Raw genomic sequence first — 19,915 nt, forward strand, 5'->3', positions numbered from 1 at the left:
CAAAGCCGTAATTATTTACACCAGCACTGCAGTCGTCCTGGAACTTCTTTTTTTTTTTATTTTCCAGGAAATGATGGATTACCAATAACAACACATGAATAAAAACATGTTAAATCATTTTGCATCTGTTGTATAATGCACTGACTATAAACATATGCAGGCCACAATTTTTTTTAAAAAATGTGATGATTAATAGTGCAATTAATCTTTTTATTGCCATAAATCAGTTTGAAACTGCCAAATACGAAAAATTACCCTTATTTTTTTTTCTCTCCAATTTTACTTAAAGGTTGTCTGCTTTTCAGTCTTACCTTTTTACTGAAACTTACACACACACACTGACTGAAACTGCTTGTCCCAAGTGGGGTCGCAATAAGCTAGAGCCTAACCCAGCAACACAAGGTGCAAGGCTGCAGAGGAAGGGGGCACACCCAGGGTGGGATACCAGTCCATCACAAGGCACCCCAAGCAAGACTCGAACCCCTGACTTACCAGGAAGCAGGACCCAGTTAAACCTGCTGTGCTACCACACCCCTGCTAAAATTTAATGAGTTTAAAATATACTGCGACAAAGGACTACCATTAAATGATTAGGACTGAACAGTTCATATTTATTTCAGCAGTTACATAAAAGAAAACTGGGATAGAAATGAAATGTCGTGACTCGTGTGAAGTACGAGTGAGCTGAATTGTCGCCATTCACATGAAGAGGTCTTTGAAAAAAATATATAGTATGAAGTCAGTCATTGTAGGAAATTGTAGGCTCTGAGCTCAGATTCCTGTGTTACCCCCTTTGGACAAACTGAGGAACAGATAACATCACCACATTGATTGGCCTCATTCAGTGTCTATTTGAAGCCAAGCGCTGGATCACTGCCCTTTGTTTCTCTGAAAGGGACCTGCTGCCACTGTGCTGCCTGTCATTTGTCTTTGCAAGCTCTTATTGAGCCTGGCCTCACAATTGGACACAATACCAGAGCATAAACAATGATGAAATTTACAGTTATTTCCTGAAATATACTGTAAAAGAGCTAACAAATTGCAGAGCGCCACCGGGGAAGGATATAGGCCCTCATTCACATGCAGTGCATTGTTGCACTGTAAGGATGTGCTGAAGAAATTAGTCAAAAAATGAGACATTGCACGTTTAGGAAAAGTTTTATTTTATTACTGAATGAAAAAGATGTGGAACAAGAAGACTGGTGATACAAGACTGCATCCCCTCACAATAGCTTGTGAGGAAACTCCTTCCTGGAAAGTTGGGATTTATATTTGTCACACAGCTGTGTTAGGCTGAGTGTGGGCTGTTCTGCAAGAAGGAATTTGGTGAGCTGGCAGGAATGAAAAACATTCAGCGTAGAGGAAAATGGAAACTGCTCTCTAAAATGACTAATCCATTTATACTTTACAGGAAAATTAATATACAAAAAATATGCAAAAAGAAACTACATAGGTTCGTGGATGAAGGCCAACCCTGTATTTTCTATTAAGAAAGCACACTTAGTCCATGTTAAGCTGCTTCTCAAAGTTTTTGACTAAGTGCCTTAAGAGCTGAAATGTCGGTTGCAGCTCTGTGCTGCAGGTGCACTTTTTGTCATCATCTCTGTACAAAGATGATGCTAGCCAGAACAAATGTTCTGTGTTGTTGATTGGTATACAATTAATATATCTGTTTTTACATATGGCTATACAGAGGGCTTTCTTATGCAGTATGGTGCCTAAAGGGCTACGGTCGAATCTGATTTTTCCGAGAAAGTTTCAAGAAATGAACCATGCATCTCAGCTGTACTGCTTGTGTGACAGTCATCATTTGGTGTAGAAACATCTCAGTAGTCTGGCTTTCAGGGTGGTAGCAAGATTGAGGTGTTTTGGGCCCTAATACTCATCTCTTCTTGACAGCTGGCTCTGGATGCTCAGCTGGTCCCTACGGTGGCATTGAGCAAACTGACGTGGTTACTCTGCTCGCGGCAGTGCAGGTGTACTCGGTCCATCCAGAGGTCATTGTGCAGGAGCATCTGATCTTCTCTGGAATGTCGGAGGCCTGGAATCCACTTAGTGACAGGCCAGTAACTGAGGACAATCAGGTTTTCTGGCACATTAACTATCAACGGAGTAGTGGTACTCTAGAAGGAAGTGAGCCATTGTAAAAACCCAGCCATACTGTGAGTCATAGCTTCGGTGAAGGGCATTTGGAAGTCTCTGTATTGTGTTTTCTATGGCTCCACATAAATATTTTCCTGTAGTAGAATCAAAGTGCTTTCAAGTGCATTTTATAGGGCTAAATAAAGGGAATTGACTCCCTTCCCGTTCACGTCTCCCGGGCCTGAAAATTGGTAATGTAAGAGTAGGGTTTTCCCACTTTGTGAGAATGGGAAATGCTGTGCAAAAGTTTGTTTTATTTATTTATTTACCCTACTTTCCGCGCTATAGAGCGCACCTGACTATAAGCCTCACCACCCAAATTTCATAAAATTTAAGAAAAATTACACACATAAGCCACACCTGACTATAAGCCGCGCCTGCCTATCAGCCGCAGGTTCACACTGAACCACGATATCTTTATGGTACACAGAAAGATGGTACATAGAAAGATTTTTTTAAATGTTTAATTACTAAACACAGCAGTAAAATGAGATAACCATACCGGCTTTTTTCCGAACAGTGCCTTAACACGGCAGTAACGCAGCAGTGAAATTACATTATAGTGACATGCCGGTTAAAAAAAATAACAAGCCTACCAGCTGTTGATCGTTAGCCTTTTAAAAAAGTCATTGATCGCTCTCTTCATCTTCCTCACTAAAACCACTGAATTCGTCGTCTTCAGTGTCGGAATTGAACAGCCTCAGAATGACGCGCAAAATGACTGTTCAAAACACAATTAACGTGTGTCAATCAAACTAGCGACTTCCTCGGCGCATTATTTCTCCTGCCTGTCTGTCACGCTCTTGCGCTTCCTGCTAGAGCGCCCGCTATAGGCCGTTAGCCCGTAAAAATATATAGATTAACCGCATCGTTGTTTAAGCCGCAGGGTTCAAAGCGTGTGATAAAAGTAGCGGCTTATAGTCCGGCAATCACAGTATTTATTTTATTTATTTATTTATTTATTTAGTTTCAGTACAATGCGAGCAACGCTTATAGGAGATATGTTCCGTGTGAAATTCACATTTTTAGAGAGAACAGCACATGAGAATTTTGATATCAATATCGATATTGAGTGTCGATGTGCACTAGCACAGACACTCCCTCTACTGGTACGTGTCCCAGGAGTCCCTCAGTTGTGCGGAGTCGTGGCTTGGAGAGGATCCAAGCAGTGGCAACCAACCCTAGAACAGCCACACAACAGAGCTTAGCCAGAGTGTCACTGCAGTGTGTCATGTGTCAGCTTTTGATCTGATTAACATTTCTGAAGTAACGTTCAGAAAACCACTACATAATGGTGAGACTTTTCATACTGGTAACATACTGGTCATTTTCAGTCATGATTTAACTGCTAGGATCTACACTTGTGATACCCATGTTCTGGCAGTTAACCTAATATCACTTTTGCAAGATATGTGATTTTGAAAAATATACTACAGCACAGGGGGCGCGGTGGCGCAGTGGGTTGGACCACAGTCCTGCTCTCTGGTGGGTCTAGAGTTCGAGTCCCGCTTGGGGTGCCTTGCGATGGACTGGCGTCCCGTCCTGGGTGTGTCCCCTCCCCCTCCGGCCTTACTCCTTGTGTTACTGGGTAGGCTCCGGTTCCCCGCAACCCCGTATGGGACAAGCGGTTCTGAAAATGAAATACTACAGCACATTTTTCTTAAAGGCCAATTAAAAGACTTTGATTTTTAACAGCATCTCATAAAAGTGAGAGTAAAGCATGTGAAATTTAATGTTAGAAGTGTGGTACATGTTTCCAATTAAGAGTTACAGTCATCACACTCTGGGGGAATAATAGGCTAGAATGGAGGTGGTGACAGATCCCCCGGGTCTGGCTTTCATATTTTTCTCAATTTAAGATAGGCCACATTCAATCACGTCGTAGGTAATCGCTGAAGGACCTTTCCTGTTCCCTCTTTTTGATATGGGGCTGGAAGCTTTTTGTCTTTTTTTTTCTTTAGCTGATGCCTTTATACAAGGCAACTTACATATGGTCTATATGGTAGTATAGTGAAGTGAAAATCAGGTCAGTGGCAGTTGATTATGCTGGTCACATAATTGTCCTGGCCACATAAGATCAATACAAATTAAATATTTGCACAGTATTTGAGCTGTTGAGCATGTGCCATTCTCAAGGTATTGGGAAGTCACTAGTAAACAAGTTTCAGTTTTACATCAAAATGACGATTGTCAATTACTGCTATATATATATATACACACACACACACACACACACACACACACACACCGTCTACAACCGCTTGTCCTGAGCGGGCGAGCTGGGGCCTAACCCGGCAACACAGGACGCAAGGCTGAGGGGGGAAGGGGACACACCCTGGACGGGACGCCAGTCCACCGCAAGGCACCCCAAGCAGGACTCAAACCCCAGACCCACCAGAGAGCAGGCCCTGACCAAACCTGCTGCATCACCACACCCCCCTTATATATATATTCTTCGAAGAAGAAGAAAGAAGAAGAATACGTATACTGGCGTCCTGTCCTGGGTGTGTCCCCTCCCCCTCCTGCCTCACGCCCCGTGTTGCAGGGTTAGGCTCCGGCTCACTGCAGCCCTGCTCGGGACGAGCGGCTTCAGCTAGCGTGTGTGTGTGTGTGTGTGTGTGTGTGTGTGTATTAGTTAGTTATATTTGTTATATTAGTTTAGATGAATGAAAAGAGTAGAAAAATTAGATAAATTAAATGTAAACACCTTAATTGTACATGTTCCTGCATGCCAGCTTCATTAAATGTTTACTGTTCTACTAAGACAGTGTGTTGCACCTCAGTAAACAATCTTTAGTTTGCTCTGTTTCTGTCAGCGTGGCAACAGCTGTTTTTCTTTAACAAAGTGCAATGGCTGAAAAAGAATGTCCTCCTCAAATGAGTAGGGGGTGCTCATTCATGCACATCAAGGAGGTCTGTGGGTGGGGAATTCCTCTGTCATCATTTAAATGTGGGCTGATATGAAGGAAAACAGGAAAAAATTGTAGAACAAACAAAACATACATACCTTGAATACTATTTAATCAGTGAAATAACCACAGACTAAATTCTCTTTGTAATGTTTTGTCAGTGTTACACGTGGTTATGTAATCTTGTCTGTGTAACGAGGAAAAAATTCAGAGTAGTTGTAACTATATTACAACCTTCACCTAGTAATTCCTCAAGGTTTCCAAGTGGACATAATTTGCACAAATAATGTATTCATAGGAGGCCTATTTTATATAAAGAGTACTACATATATGATTACAGAGCAATGGCCAGTTTTAGTTTTGTCCCAGTAAAAACTGCTGCAGTGAACATATATATGTATTATATTGTAATCCTTGTTCCTTCTACATTATACGGCAAATATAACAGCTAAAACGTCTTCTTTACCCTTGATCGATATTTACCAAACACTTACATGGTAGTTTTGTAGTACTTTTTAGTCATTGGTCTGTTTTCAAAGTTTACTGAGTGGAAGTACTGTTGTTTTAAATAGTCTGTGTAAATATATTCTGTGTGTCTTGCACACACACAGTTTGGTGTGAATGAACAGAGAAGGATACATTTTTGTATTTTAATAGCTTCAGGTTTCTTGTTTTTAACATGAAAGTTCTCTTAGTGGTCATGGAATCTGCTGGGGCTCACTTACACTACCAGTGTACATGGTAATGACATAGGTGTACCACATATGGTTCAATGGCCACCGTGGTGATGTTATTGGTGGGTCACTTCCTAACATTTTGAAACAATGTCTGCTGCATACATTAGTTTACATTTATGCTGATTAGCCAAAACATTGAAACCATCTGACCCGTCGAGGCATGGGCACCACAAGACCTCTGAAGGTGTTATCTGGCACCAAGATGTTAGCAACAGATCCTTTTAGCCCTGTAAGTTGCAAGGTGGGGCCTCCATGGATCGGACTTGTTCTTCCAGCACATCCCACAGATGCTCGATTGGATTGAGATCTGGGGAATTTGGAGGCCAAGTCAACACTTTGAACTTTTTAACAATTTTTGTAGTGTGGCAGGGCACATTATCCTACTGAAAGAGGCCACTGCCATCAGGGAATACCGTTGCCATGAAGGGGTGTACGTGGTCTGCAACAATCTTTAGGTAGGTGGTACGTGTCAAAGTAGCATCCACATGAATGTCAGGACCCAAAGTTTCCCAGCAGAACATATTCCCCAGAGCATCACACTACCTCCGTCAGCTTGCCTTCTTCCCACAATGCATCCTGCTGCCATCTCTTCCCCAGGTAAACAATGTACATGCACCCAGCCGTTCACACGATCTAAAAGAAAACGTGATTCGTCAGACCAGACCACCTTCTTCCATTGCTCCATGGTCCTGTTCTGACGCTCACGTGCCCATTGTAGGCGCTTTCGGCAGTGGACAAGGGTCAGCATGGGAACTCTGACTGGTGTGCGGCTATGCAGACCCATACACAGCAAGCTGCGATGCACTGTGCGTTCTGACATCATTCTATCATCGCCAACATTAAGGTTTTCAGCAATTTGTACTACATTAGCTCTTCTGTGGGATCAGACCGGGATCGGGATGGGCTAGCCTTTGATCCCCATGCGCATCAATAAGTCTTGGGCACCCATGACCCCGTTGCCGGTTCACTGGCTGTCCTTCCTTGGACCACTTTTGGTAGGTACTAACCACTGCATACCAGGAAGCTCCACAAGACATGCTGTTTTGGAGATGCTCTGACCCAGTCATCTAGCCATCACAATTTGACCTCTGTCAAAGTCGCTCAGATCCTTATGCTTGCCCATTTTTCCTGCTTCCAACACATGAAATTCAAGAACTGACTGTTCACTTGCTGTCTAATATATCCCAACCCTTGACAGGTGCCATTGTAATGAGATAATCAATGTTATTCACTTCACCTGTCAGTGGTTTTAATGTTTTAGCTCATTAGTGTAAGTTGAAATAGTGTATCTTGATTAATGCTAGTTAAGTGCACGTGGGTCTGACTGGTTTAGTGGCGAATGTTTCGGCATCACACAAGATACTATCTTCAGCACATTCAGAGTGGAAAAAAGAGGTAGAACATGTGACAGCTGAGTGGTTTAGTAGTTTTAGAAACCCTTTAAAATGACTGAAGCCCATTTGCTCATCTTTTCCAAGGGAGCCAGTAATCCTGGACAGCAATGTACTGCAAATAATGTATATACAGGCAGTAGAATCATGTGAATCATAGCACAGGTAATAGTTACAGCATATGCTCACATTTAATTACACATTCCTAATGTATTTACAACTAGCGCAGTAATTCTTTTTGTCCAAAAAGTGTCACATTTTCTACCTCTTTTTCACTCCGAATGCGCTGCAGATGGCATCTTGTGTGATGCCGAAACATTTGCAACTAAACCACTCATCCTCGTGTGTACCTGCTAACCAGTGTAACTTGTGAGCACTGTCTGTATTCCCTCTTTTTTCTTGATGTGCCAATAATTCTGTATGTATGTTTTCTTTTTACATTTTTACTTGCTCTCTCATACACTTACAGGTCTGCATTTTAATTTGATCATAATTTCTAATGACAGCATTGTTTTATTTGGTATTCATCCCTGCATGAAGTGTTTAATATATACTAAAAACTGGTTATGGGGCAGTTAAAGTTCACATTCCTTAGCTGTTTAATGTCTGTACTAATGCTGCATGTGCAAACTCAGCGTGAATATTTACAAGAAGCTCAGGTATAAAATTGCATGGGTGTTTTACTGTTTTTCAGTATAAACTGCCTTCTACAGCATCTTTTCTATCCAACCGTTGGACTCGTGTGGCCTTTGTTAATTTTAGGCTCAGCTGGAGGAAAATACAGAGGTTTCCCCTAAACATCAAGGTGCAACTGATTAACCTGAGACCTTTTCACAAGAAGCTAAGAGAAATGAAACCCAGTCCACAGCTGGACAAGAAGAGGAATTACTGCAGTAGCTGTAAATATTTTATGTCGGGAATGTAATTAAATGTGAGAATATGCTGTAACTGTGTTACCTGTTCATATGATTCATGTCTACTGCCTGTATATAAATGAAGTACAGTGCTGTGGATCCAGAATTATTGGCACCTTTGGAAAAGATGAGCAAAAGGGTGCCAATAATTTTGAATGGCACTGTTGCAAAAGTCAGCGGTATGACAGAGAGCTGCAGTATGCATAGTTTCTAGAGCACAGTAGATTTCCACTACAAGTTAATATGATGGCATCTAGCAGAGGTTGTCATTTTTAGAATCAGAACTGCTTAGCCCAGTTTGCCACATGTGTGCTATGTTTACCTGGCCTTTCCCAAGCCTGGTACCCTGGAGGATGACGTGTGGTGCCAGTGTGGGAAGGTCTGCTGGGATGGAAACACTGGGGAGCTTCAGCGCTCTGAGGGCAACTCTGTTCTTTGAAGTGGGACTTTAGAAGTGATATTTACTCTTTGGGTGAGCAAAAATGCTGGTGTCTCGATGGAGCATAGGACAATGCCCATACTGTAGCTTGGAAGTGCCTGAGCAAGTGGCCATATTTTATTTCTGTCTATGGCAGATTTCTTCAGTGTTTTTTGGTTTTTTTCTTTTTTTTTTGTTTTTTGGTTTTAGTTATTGCAGTGTCAATAAAACTTTAGGAGAGAGGAATTGGTCCTGCGATTTAGAGACAAAATGTGGCTTATTGAAAGCAGTACTATGGTATAAATCCTGGAGAACTGGACTCGGGACCATGGGACTGTGGTATAAATCTTGTGGATCTGGACTTGGGACCAGAGGTCTGTGGCCTGCCCACTGCTCTACAGCCCTTAAAGAGGACAGCTATCCTCAGTTTGGTCAGTATGTAGTGGCTTATTACACTGCTTTACTAGCTACTCTGCAAGATTTTCATCACTCTTGGCAGTAGCATAAAGCAGCCATTTTGCAAAAGCAAAAATAACAAGATCTTGAAATGGTAAATGGTTACATATATTGCATACATAAACAGCTTTAAGTATAACCATAATCTGCCGGAAGAGATGTGGGTTATATTTAAAAAATATAATAGAATTCACATTTGCAAATTGTATGTCTCAGTATAGGGCATCACAGTGGTAAAGAGGGTAGGGCTGGTGCTTCATAGCTCCTGGGTGGTACTTTCAGATGTGGGCTTGGATCCAGCTCAGTTTGTGTTGACTTTGACCCCCACAGTGCAAATTCATGAACTGTGTTATGAACTGGTGAATGTAAACTGTAAGGGATTGATAATTTTCTGTTTATATGCGGATTTGCCATGCATTAAAAAAGATGATAGTCACAGGCAGCAAAAAATGTGTGCTGATTTAACTATCTCTAAATTCAGAGATACAAAATGACTTTTTAAATCACTGTTTTGTTTTTTGTTTGTTTGGCTTCAGAGCCTGAACTGGATGCCCCAGGAGCACTGGATGGCATCGTGAAGCAGGTGAACCGCACAGTCCGAAAACGCAGGCATTCGGGAGATGATGACTACAACATCGAGGTGCTCCTAGGGGTGGATGACTCTGTTGTGAGATTTCATGGGAAGGAGCATGTTCAGAACTACCTGCTGACCCTCATGAACATTGTGAGTACCATACCCCATGCCTGTGTAAGACCATATCAGATGAAATTGCAGGCCAAATGTGTGATATCATAGCTTTGAACTTAAGTTTAGTCACGCAAAATTTTAATGATTTTCTTTTACATTTATTTTTTCAAAATAAGTCATAATTATGACTTGAAAAGGTGTCAGAGAAGTATTTAATTATTTCCTACATGATGAAATTAGATTTTACTACATTGCTGCATAAAATGCACAGACCTTGGATTAAAATTGATGTTCTTTCCAAGTTTTCATTAATTTGCATTTGATAGCAGTTTATCCTTATGTGATACATGAATCTCTCCGTATGTCATGAATCTCTCTGTGATAATCTGTCCATCTGTTTATGGAAAAAGGAACAGAATTGTAGATGCTGTTTATTTCTGCCTCCCAACAGTTCTGCATTCAACAAATGTCAAGTTGCTTCATAATGTGATACTAATAGTGCTTCTGATGTGGGGTGTGATGGATAAGCAGTTAGCAGATTTTAAGTTTCATGAGAAATTTTCATAATGTACAGAAATGCAGTATTATCAGGAATAGTGTTGCAAAAGTGTTTTCCCACAGAATGCTATATTTTTATTTCGTTGACTTTTACTAGCGTTGATCTGTGAATCTGGGATTTGACCATGACACAAGCCACTACTGCCACTAAACATTGTTTTACCTTTTTTCAAACTACAGTTGAGAGAGATCTTGAACATGACAGTAATTTTAACTGGCTTTAAGATTTGCATTACTAATTTAACTGGGGTACTTCTCAGCATTTACAATTTGTAGGTGGGTTTTTCATGTTCATTACACTTCACAATATAAAATATACAAGTGTTCTGACATTGTCTTCCAACACATGCTAGTAAAACACTTTCCTTAGTGAGCTGGTTTTGTCAGATATGCTGAAATTATACATGAACATTGATCTTTAAGGAAATATTTATTTTTATGATTCCTTCATCCATCATGTGGAGCCGAGTTTGTTTACAATAACTGCTCTCTACTGGTACAGCCCAGTATAAGGAGTTGATCTTTCTCTCAATTAATGTGATCCCACAGAAGCAGAGAGCTCTCATTAGTCGGGCATAACAGTCATTCGTCTCATCAGCTGATGAGCTGCCCTGGTAGATGTCCCTGCAGGGCTTCCTACGTCCAGTAAAGATGCACCATCTCTACAGTGATGCCAAGCATATTGTGTGATAGTACTGACCAGTGGAATTATTACTCACTTATACTGGATGCTAACCCCAGATTTTAAATGTGAATAGTCCTCTCAAATTAACTGCCCAGCTAATCTGTTGGATATGTGTTTTATCATTAATTTGCCTTTTAACAGTAATTGCACACTTCCAAAAATTTCTAAATTGGTTCAGTTATATTTTTTAACACAGTAGAAACCGTTGCTTTTATCTGACCAGTGTGCTGTTACCCTGCCTTCAAAAAAATCCCTTTTAATTGTGACAGTTAACTGTGTAATGTATTTTATAGTGAGAGCAGGCAATATGTGCTTGTATGGCAGAGAACAACTGTATCGTGTGCTAGGGTACACCCTTTTACTACAACAAATGGCCCTACATGTGCTGCTTGGGCTGCCTCAGTCCAAACCTTTTATTCAAACAAATGTACTGATGCTGTTAGTTCTCAGTTTGAAAAATTCACAAATCTGACAGACATGATTTTTTTGACTTTACAATGGTGAGCTAGAGATAGACATTCAGTAGAAACCGTACTTCAAATTTTTTATTTAGATTTTTCCCAGGCAAGCGGTGCGATTCTCTCCCGTGATGCTGGCAGTGATCGCATCTGCCAGTCTGCCATGTGGTTGTGTTTTCCGCATCTGTAATGTCACAGAAATATCCATCTGTCTCTCCTGCTACTGGTGAGAAGATGAAGAGGAGGGCAATTAGTCTTGAGGAGAAACTAAAGATAACTGCCTGGCATGAAGGCGGCAAGCCTGTAATGGCCATCGCACGTGTGCTAGGCTACGTGAGGGCACCGATAGTGGCTCCAGCAACCCAGCGAGTCTCTGGGTCAGAATTCTGGCCTGGGAGCAGGTTATGCAGGCCACCACGTACTCTTGGACGTCCTCCTGCATGGAGGGCCAGCAGAACCTCCCCTGGAGGAAGGAAATCATCCGGCGGGCACCGGGGTGTCTGGCTGTGGGTAACTCATGGGCCCACTGCAGGAGAGTGGGTTCCATCCTCACTGGCGCGTACTCCTTACCTTCCGGTGCATCTGGTGAACCGGGCTCAGCTGCCTGTGCGTCCTGGAGATCCTGGAAAAAGTACCAGCGTACCGGGACTACAACACAGTTCTCGGGTAGGATTGGTTTGGGGCTTTCTATCAGAGTGTCCCTGGCATACAGCCGTGAAAGGCCGTCAGCCTTCAAGTTTTTACACCCCAGCTGATACGATGCTGTGAAGTTAAATCTGGTGAAGAACAAGGTTCATCGGGCCTGGTGCGGATTCAGCCTTTGTGCTTTCTGGAGGTACTCTAGGTTGCTGTGGTCAGTTAGTATCAGGAAGCGGTGTGAAGTCCCTTTTAACCAGTGCCTCCATTCCTCCAGGGCCAGTTTGATGGCCAAAAACTATATTTCCAATGTCATAGTTCTGCTCAGCTGTGGCCAGTCAATCACTGCCCAGACCTTCTTCGGATTCATGACCACTCCCTCGTCACCCAGTCAGTATGTCATCCAGGTACACCCAAGAAACAGTCATCCACAAGTTCCCCTAGTACATGATTGACAAATGCCTGGAATACTGAGGGCATGTTAGATAAACCTAAAGGCATGACCAAATACTCATAATGGCCCTGGATGGTGCTAAAAGCGGTCTTCCACTTATCCCCCTCCGTGATCTGGATCAGACTGTAGCTGATCAAGCATCGCTGAGTCCGCATAAGAGGTGGAACCTTCTGTCATGGTGAATGCAGGAGACCGAGACAGACGAACTCAAATGCAGATGCTTTATTCGTATCACATAGGAGTTGCACCCACAGAACAGAACAGAGGGCCTTGGAAAGTAGGTGAGGAGAACGTCTCTCAGTTTGAGGTTCCGCGCCTGGGTGCATCGGAATGGGTGCTTTTATACTGCGTCTTCGGAGTTGTCACGGGGGTGGTTATGGTGTTTGTATGGCATGTAGTTGTTAGGCGCCCGGTCATCAGGCACACCAGTGACGGCGGTGACAATGATGTTCGGTAAGTTACGCATATTAAATGCATTTTTGACTTACAATATTTTCAACTTATGATGGATTTGCGGAACGTAACCCCATCATAAATCGGGAACCAGCTTTACTCGCAATATTTACTTTTTAATTATTCATACCTCCATTAACACCTCCACAACTCTTTTGCAGCCTCCTAAAAGCCTGACAGATAATGTGTGAAGAGCCATTTCATATTTGCTGATTTTTGACTGATATAGTCAATGGAATTGTTACGTTTGTGCACAATCTTTATACAGCATTTTTAAATTATAATGTGTGTGAAGACCAGTTGAGAACCAGCAGAATCACTGATCCAGCAGACAGTCTTGTACCAGAGCAACTCAGTTGTAAATGAAACACTGACATACAGAAGTTTGTAATGAAACACGGTTAAACATGTTTCACTATTGTTTAATTTGCTTGCTTCATTGTGTTAATGTGCAATGGTATATAAAAAAGAAAAACATGGAATTACTTTATTCTGTCTTGTATACTTATTGAAGAGGACTAATGCACATTTGCGTCAAACTATTGTTTACAGAGGAACAGTAACAAACACTATGGCATCCAGATGTTTGCTTTGAAAACCTCACATACGGACTGTCTTCCTCTCCTGTAAGCATGTAGGTACAGCTCCATCTGCAGGGGTCACAGTGCAGTTAGGCACAAATGCATAATCCATAGTACGCTGCACTTTAGCATGATTTAATTAAAACTCAGAGGGCAGGAAGTTTTTCAAAGAGAGCTGTATTGTAATATTTTTAATTGAACCAAGTTATATACTTTGACCTCTAGGATTTTTAATTATGTTTACCGCAATGTGTGAAAATACTAGCTACCAGTAAGTTTTTCTACAGAGAAAGCAGTTTTAATAAGTTGCATAGGTGGTTTGTTTCTGTGAGTAAACATAATGTAAGAAGTAAGTGGAGAACAAAGCAGTATAAGGAATAGTGAAGAAAGATTTAGAACTGTAGAAGGACCCACTTTCTAAGTTAAGTATTTGTGTGTTGTCCTCTACAGTTTCACTGTATTCACCCCACAGGTCACATTGCCAGTTTCTTAATGTGGACTGAATCCAGAGTATGACACACAAATATTGATTAGTGTATGCTGAAATTAGCATAATTTTAATTTCTTAATTTCTGTATTTGAAAGTATTTTTAATATATTTGCACATTGAGATGGTGCAGGTACACAAGTACAGCTAGATGCAGACAAGAACAAATAAGTGCAAGCTGCTTGTGGTGCAAGACTGAAGTACTGGAAAAAAAATAATAGGATACCGTTTTTGGTGTAAAACTTGATTCGACTTCATTGACCCAACGCTGTAACTGACCAGTTATTTCGGACACATTCAGCTTAAAAAGAAGTATTTTAGTATTCATTTCTACTCAACAGATGGTGCCTGAGGGCAGAAGAAAGTACCTTAGACATACAGAATGTTAGCTAATAGCCATGCCTTAAGGAAAATAAAAGAAGCCTGACAAGTACGGATACATTTTTACATGTGTGTGTGCATTTCTTGTTCTTTCTTAATGCCCATTCACTCAGTACAGGTACCCCTGTTCTCACTGGTCTGTTGTCCTATCACTTTTCGTAAGTGATGATGTCACAAATCCCCCCGATACGACTGACCATGACAAGTTTAAAACCTTGGAAGATTTCAATCGTAGGTGGCTTGTTGCCCAGCTTGACGTTCAGTTTGGCTTGTTGCTCCTTTCAGTCTTTGTGAGTAATTTGCTAATTATTGCCATTGCCTTCAATTCATTTTCTATGTCGTCCTTTTCCCAGTTCACTGGAAATATTAGTCACTTCTTTCACGGCTTCGATGCCTTTTGTGTTTATTGTGACTTTGTACGCCTTGAAGAAAAAGTGAAATGGTAAGATACTTGTGTGACGTATACCTTGCAAACTTGTAAGTTGTTTCAGTTGTCTGGACACTTGGGTGCGAGTGCCGTCCTTGCATTGCCATTTGGATTCTTGGAGTTCGTTAGTTAGGGCACATGAAGATGCCAAAGACCTTTTCTTTTTGTATTTTGTCTTCATTAGTTAGGTCAGATTGTGCTCTGCCAACTTGAATTGTTTGGTTTTGATATGCTCTTTTCTTGACACTGTTCTTTTCCTTTTCCCTATTTGCCTTTGTTTGTATATACTGTATATAATTTCTTATTAGACATATTAACTTGTATGTAGCAAGTCCCACACAACTGCACCCTTATTTCTTAGCTTTTTTATTTGTATTCCCCTTTCCAAATTCCACCACTGTCAAAACCAGTTTTAATTTACACCCCTAGACAACCTGGGGTTGTAACATAGTTACTGTATATACATACATTCAAAGGTTTGTTATTGACTAAGTTGTTTCATATGCTGTTTAGGCTGTACACTGATAACCTAACATCTAGCTTAATACTTCTTTTTCAGGTTAATGAAATATACCATGATGACTCCTTAGGTGTTCATATAAATGTTGTGCTTGTGCGAATGATCATGCTGGGATATGCAAAGGTAAGAGCTTCATTACAGAATGTTGTTACCCATATGTAAAAAAAATTGCATTATTATATCTTCTGAATAGAACAATGGCATGTATAAACACACTGCATAATTACACCTTTTAATGCTCAGGCTACTGTATCCCATGCAATTTTTTGACCAGTCAATCAGCCTTATTGAAAGAGGAAACCCTTCAAGGAGCCTGGAGAACGTCTGCCGCTGGGCCTTTGTCCAACAGAAAGCTGACCCCGAACATTCAGAGCACCATGACCACGCTATCTTTCTGACAAGGCAGGGCTTTGGTCCTACTGGGATGCAAGGTAATGCATGCTGTAGTGGTGCAGGGTCTGAGCTTCAGATCACGCAAGCCACACTGTTGATATGCACACAGCACACACATTTACCAAAAAAAAAAAAAAAAAAAATTCTTTTCGACATTTAAGGTGTGATACCTTAATTGTGGGGGGCACGGTGGCGCAGTGGGTTGGACCGGGTCCTGTTCTCCGGTGGGTCTGGGGTTCAAATCCTGCTTGGGGTGCCTTGTGACGGACTGGCGTCCCGTCCTGGGTGTGTCCCCTCCAGCCTTACGCCCTGTGTTGCCGGGTTAGGCTCCAGTTTCCCGCGACCCTGTATGGGCCAAGTGGTTCAGAAAATGTGTGTGTGTCCCTTGTATCATACTTGATGTCAATGGGAAATTTGCAATTTATGTTGAGGCTTTTTCTTCATGGTCTGATTAATGTGCCTCAGGGTGTTCTGAGTAATGAATGTGTCCTGTTGTATTCTGCAAAAAATGATGATGCAAAACACCTTTTTTGATAATTGTTAGCTAAATGAAAGTGGATCTGAAAAAAGTGACTATGAATGTCATCTTCAGTTATAGAAAACAAAAGATGAACACAGCTTCCTTTTTGAGGGGTACAGCTATATGCATTTATGCAGTAGTGCTAAATAAAACAGAAGCAGTGACTATGAGGATACATTTAGGTGATCTCTTGAAGTTATGTGTAAGGATTAAAAAATGTTCAGTTTTTGTTGTTGGTATAATGGTATGTTACTGCTTTCAACATATTATTTGGTGGGTTGCGCTGGTACCTCATAGTTCCTGGAGCTGCGTGTACAGACATAGATTCCATACAGGTTCATTCTGCATGTAGTTGGCATGTTCTCCCCATGTCTGTGTGGGTTTCCTTCATGTGCTCCTGTTTCCTCCCACATTCCAAAGAAAATGTGTTTCATATGAATTGGTGACAGTTGCGTGTGAACTTGTGTGTGGTTGCCATCTACCATATGCTTCTGCAGAAGGCTCTGGAATACTGTAAACCTGCTTTGAAGAAGTGATGGATGGATGGATGGATGGATGGATGGATGGAATATTATTTAATACTAACACAGTAAATATGACGATTGTCTCTCCAACACATTTAGCTAAAGTAGTACTTCACTGTAACAAGCAGAGTATCATATCAATGTAGCATTATAGGAAAGTGGTCTCAGTAGCTACAGATTGAATGGATGTCTCAGACTAATTGATTTTTAGAGAATTGTTAAAGAATTTTCTTTTGTGACATTAAATTGCACACCACAGTGCAGGTTGTCAGCATCATTGAAAGTGAGTTTCTTTGTCATCTAAAGGATGGGGCTTTACTCACTAAAGTAAAATCAGTACAGAATATTAAGTGTGGGCTAGCTGGTATTCTAGTGGTTGGGACTGCTGCCTTTGGTCCCAAAGGTTGCAAATTTGGATCCCACCTCAAGCTGTAGTACCCTTGAGCAAGGTACTTACCCTGAATTGCTCCAGTAAAATTGCCACACTGTGTAAGTGGGGGGCACGGTGGTATAGCAGGCTTGATCAGGTCTGTGGTGGGTCTGGGGTTCAAGTCCTGCTTGGGGTGCCTTGCAGTGGACTGGCGTCCTGTCTGGGGTGTGTCCCCTCCCCTTTCAGTTTTGCACCCTGTGTTGCCGGGTTAGGCTCCGGCTCGCCGTGACCCCGCTTGGGGCAAACGGTTGTACACATTCTGTGTGTGTATAAGGAGGTAAAAATGTTAAGTAACTTAACATTGTAAGCTTCTTTGGAGAAAAGTATCAGCTAAATAAGCAAATTTGACTTTGAAATCACTAGTAATTATTTTTAGCATGTGCATTTGTTTATGTTCCTGTTTTTTTTTTTTTTCCTTTTATCAGAGGTTATATTTGTGCATAAACACATTTTCAATTAACTAAAATATATGTATCAACTAAAAAGAAGCCTTGTGAATTAAAGTAGTCTTAAGTGCTGTTCTGTGAAAGAATTTGCTAGATTGACTGATTACTGTTTTACAGTCATCTGAAGTGTTTAATCATTTAAATAGTTTGTAGTATAACTTAGGAGGGGGCGTGGTGGTGCAGTGGGTTGGATTGCAGTCCTGCTCTCCAGTGGGTCTGGGGTTCGAGTCCTGCATGGGGTGCCTTGCGACGGACTGGCGTCCCGTCCTGGGTGTGTCCCCTCCCCCTCCGGCCTTACGCCCTGTGTTGCCGGGTAGGCTCCAGCTCCCCGCGACCCCGCTTGGGACAAGCGGTTTGGAAAGTATGTGTGTGTGTGTGTGTGTGTGTGTGTGTGTGTGTGTGTGTGTGTGTGTGTGTGTGTGTGGGTGTGTGTGTGGTATAACTTACTGGCAAAACTTCCTTACTACAGCTTGGAGAAATGTGTAAATTAATTAATAGTTTTATCTCCTTTACGGTACCATAACACTTCTAATACAAACCGGATATAATAAACCTTATTTAATTGTCAAGATTTTTCTTGCCAGTTAAGACAAGATTAAGACATTTCTTTTTTCTTGTAAAGTGATTGTTAATAGAGATCTTAGTCAACATTCTCAAACAGTTCCATCAACAGAACATAGTTCATAATCTTAGGCTTTGTTTAGTCTAACTGGCATATATATGAGACTCAATACATTGGCGTTGCTATGAGGAAGTTCAGCAAACTGTACAGTCTAACGCAACTTCATCCTTCCAGAATACTTCGAGAATTATCTTTCCTTCATTACCCTTTATTTGACTGAGCATGAGTGTTTTGTCAATGAGATATTGAACCAATGAAAGATTTGGCTGAAAGTGTTCACCCTTTGACCTGACTTGTAATACGCTGATTCTTTATTTCTGTGGAAGGATAATGATATTTCTACTTTGCTATGAAGACATTTTTGACCCCCCCCACTGATTACTCCCTTACAACATTTAGTCTACATCAAGCTCACAGTGACTCGCAGATTTGTCATATTGTATGTCAAATGTATGGAATGTGCATCAATGTGAAGTTCACACACACACACACACACTTTCAGAACTGCTTGTCCCATACGGGGTTGCGGGGAACCGGAGCCTAACCCGGCAACTCAGGGTGTAAGGCCGGAGGGGGAGGGGACACACCCAGGACGGGACGCCAGTCCGTCGCAAGGCATCCCCAGCGGGACTCGAACCCCAGACCCACCAGAGAGCAGGACCTGGTCCAACCCACCGCACCCTCCTGTGAAGTTTATATTCTTCTAAAATTATATATAAATTTCATCAGATACATACTGCATATTACATAAATTAGATGTAATCTTTTTTCCTTAACCTTTGAAAACACTGGGACAGCTTCTATTTAACTACTATTTCTTAAGCTTGAACTTATTTTTAACACTTCCAGCATCTCAACTGTTTTTTTTTTTTTTTTTTAAGATGAAGGGCATGTAGTCTGTTGAATTAATCTTGTCCCAGTCTGAAATCCAAAACGTAGTCACTGAACAATGAGCACCTCAGACCATACAAAAATGTACATTCCATCATTATTTAGGACACCATTAAGAACCAAAAATTTAGTGTACACATGGCTAGAATATGAAATAGATGAACTGCATAAAGGATAGATGAGCCTCTTTTCTTACATTCTCCCTTGTAATCATTTACCTGCTTTGCATTTGATATTCTGCACATTCTGTTTGAACTCAGCTGGAGAATTAATTCAGAGCTTTATAAAAAGGCTTGATTAAAAACAAACTCACACTAATGCAGGATGTTTTCAGTAGTGGAACCCAACGTTTTGTCAGCGTCAGTGTGTTTAAGGGGTGTTGTTCCGACAGAGGTGATTACTGAACACAATGCTGTCCATTTCTCTTGTGACTGTAGGTTATGCCCCAGTGACGGGAATGTGCCATCCTGTGCGGAGCTGCACTCTGAACCATGAGGATGGCTTCTCCTCTGCTTTTGTGGTGGCCCATGAGACAGGCCACGTGTAGGTTCCCCCCGCAGCTGTGGATACAGGAGCATTATGTAACCCATGGCCCTCCAGATGGAGAGGGCAGGGTTGTAAGCAGCAGTCAATGTCGCCTCTCGGTGCAACGCAAACAGTGTGGCCAACTTCATAAACACTTTCATCTGCCTTGATTATAGTCATTATTGTTTCAGGGAACAATGTGTCTGTTCAGATGTTAAACAGCACCAATGGGTCTCAGAAACGCCTTCCCTGTCATCTCTGCTGCACTA

At 41.5% G+C, this 19,915-nt stretch overlaps 1 protein-coding gene across 1 annotated transcript in view; it reads left to right on the forward strand.

The window, feature by feature from the left end:
* Positions 1-19,915, forward strand: part of adamts3 (ADAM metallopeptidase with thrombospondin type 1 motif, 3) — a 56,105-nt gene that overhangs the window by 15,607 nt on the left and 20,583 nt on the right. The window contains exons 5-8 of the mRNA XM_018758914.2: positions 9,504-9,691; positions 15,335-15,418; positions 15,570-15,726; positions 19,559-19,664. Of these exons, the coding sequence (XP_018614430.1) occupies positions 9,504-9,691; positions 15,335-15,418; positions 15,570-15,726; positions 19,559-19,664 (535 nt within the window). The remainder of the gene's footprint in view (positions 1-9,503; positions 9,692-15,334; positions 15,419-15,569; positions 15,727-19,558; positions 19,665-19,915) is intronic.

This window comes from Scleropages formosus, chromosome 17, assembly GCF_900964775.1.
Source record: "Scleropages formosus chromosome 17, fSclFor1.1, whole genome shotgun sequence".
Lineage (NCBI taxonomy): Eukaryota > Metazoa > Chordata > Actinopteri > Osteoglossiformes > Osteoglossidae > Scleropages > Scleropages formosus.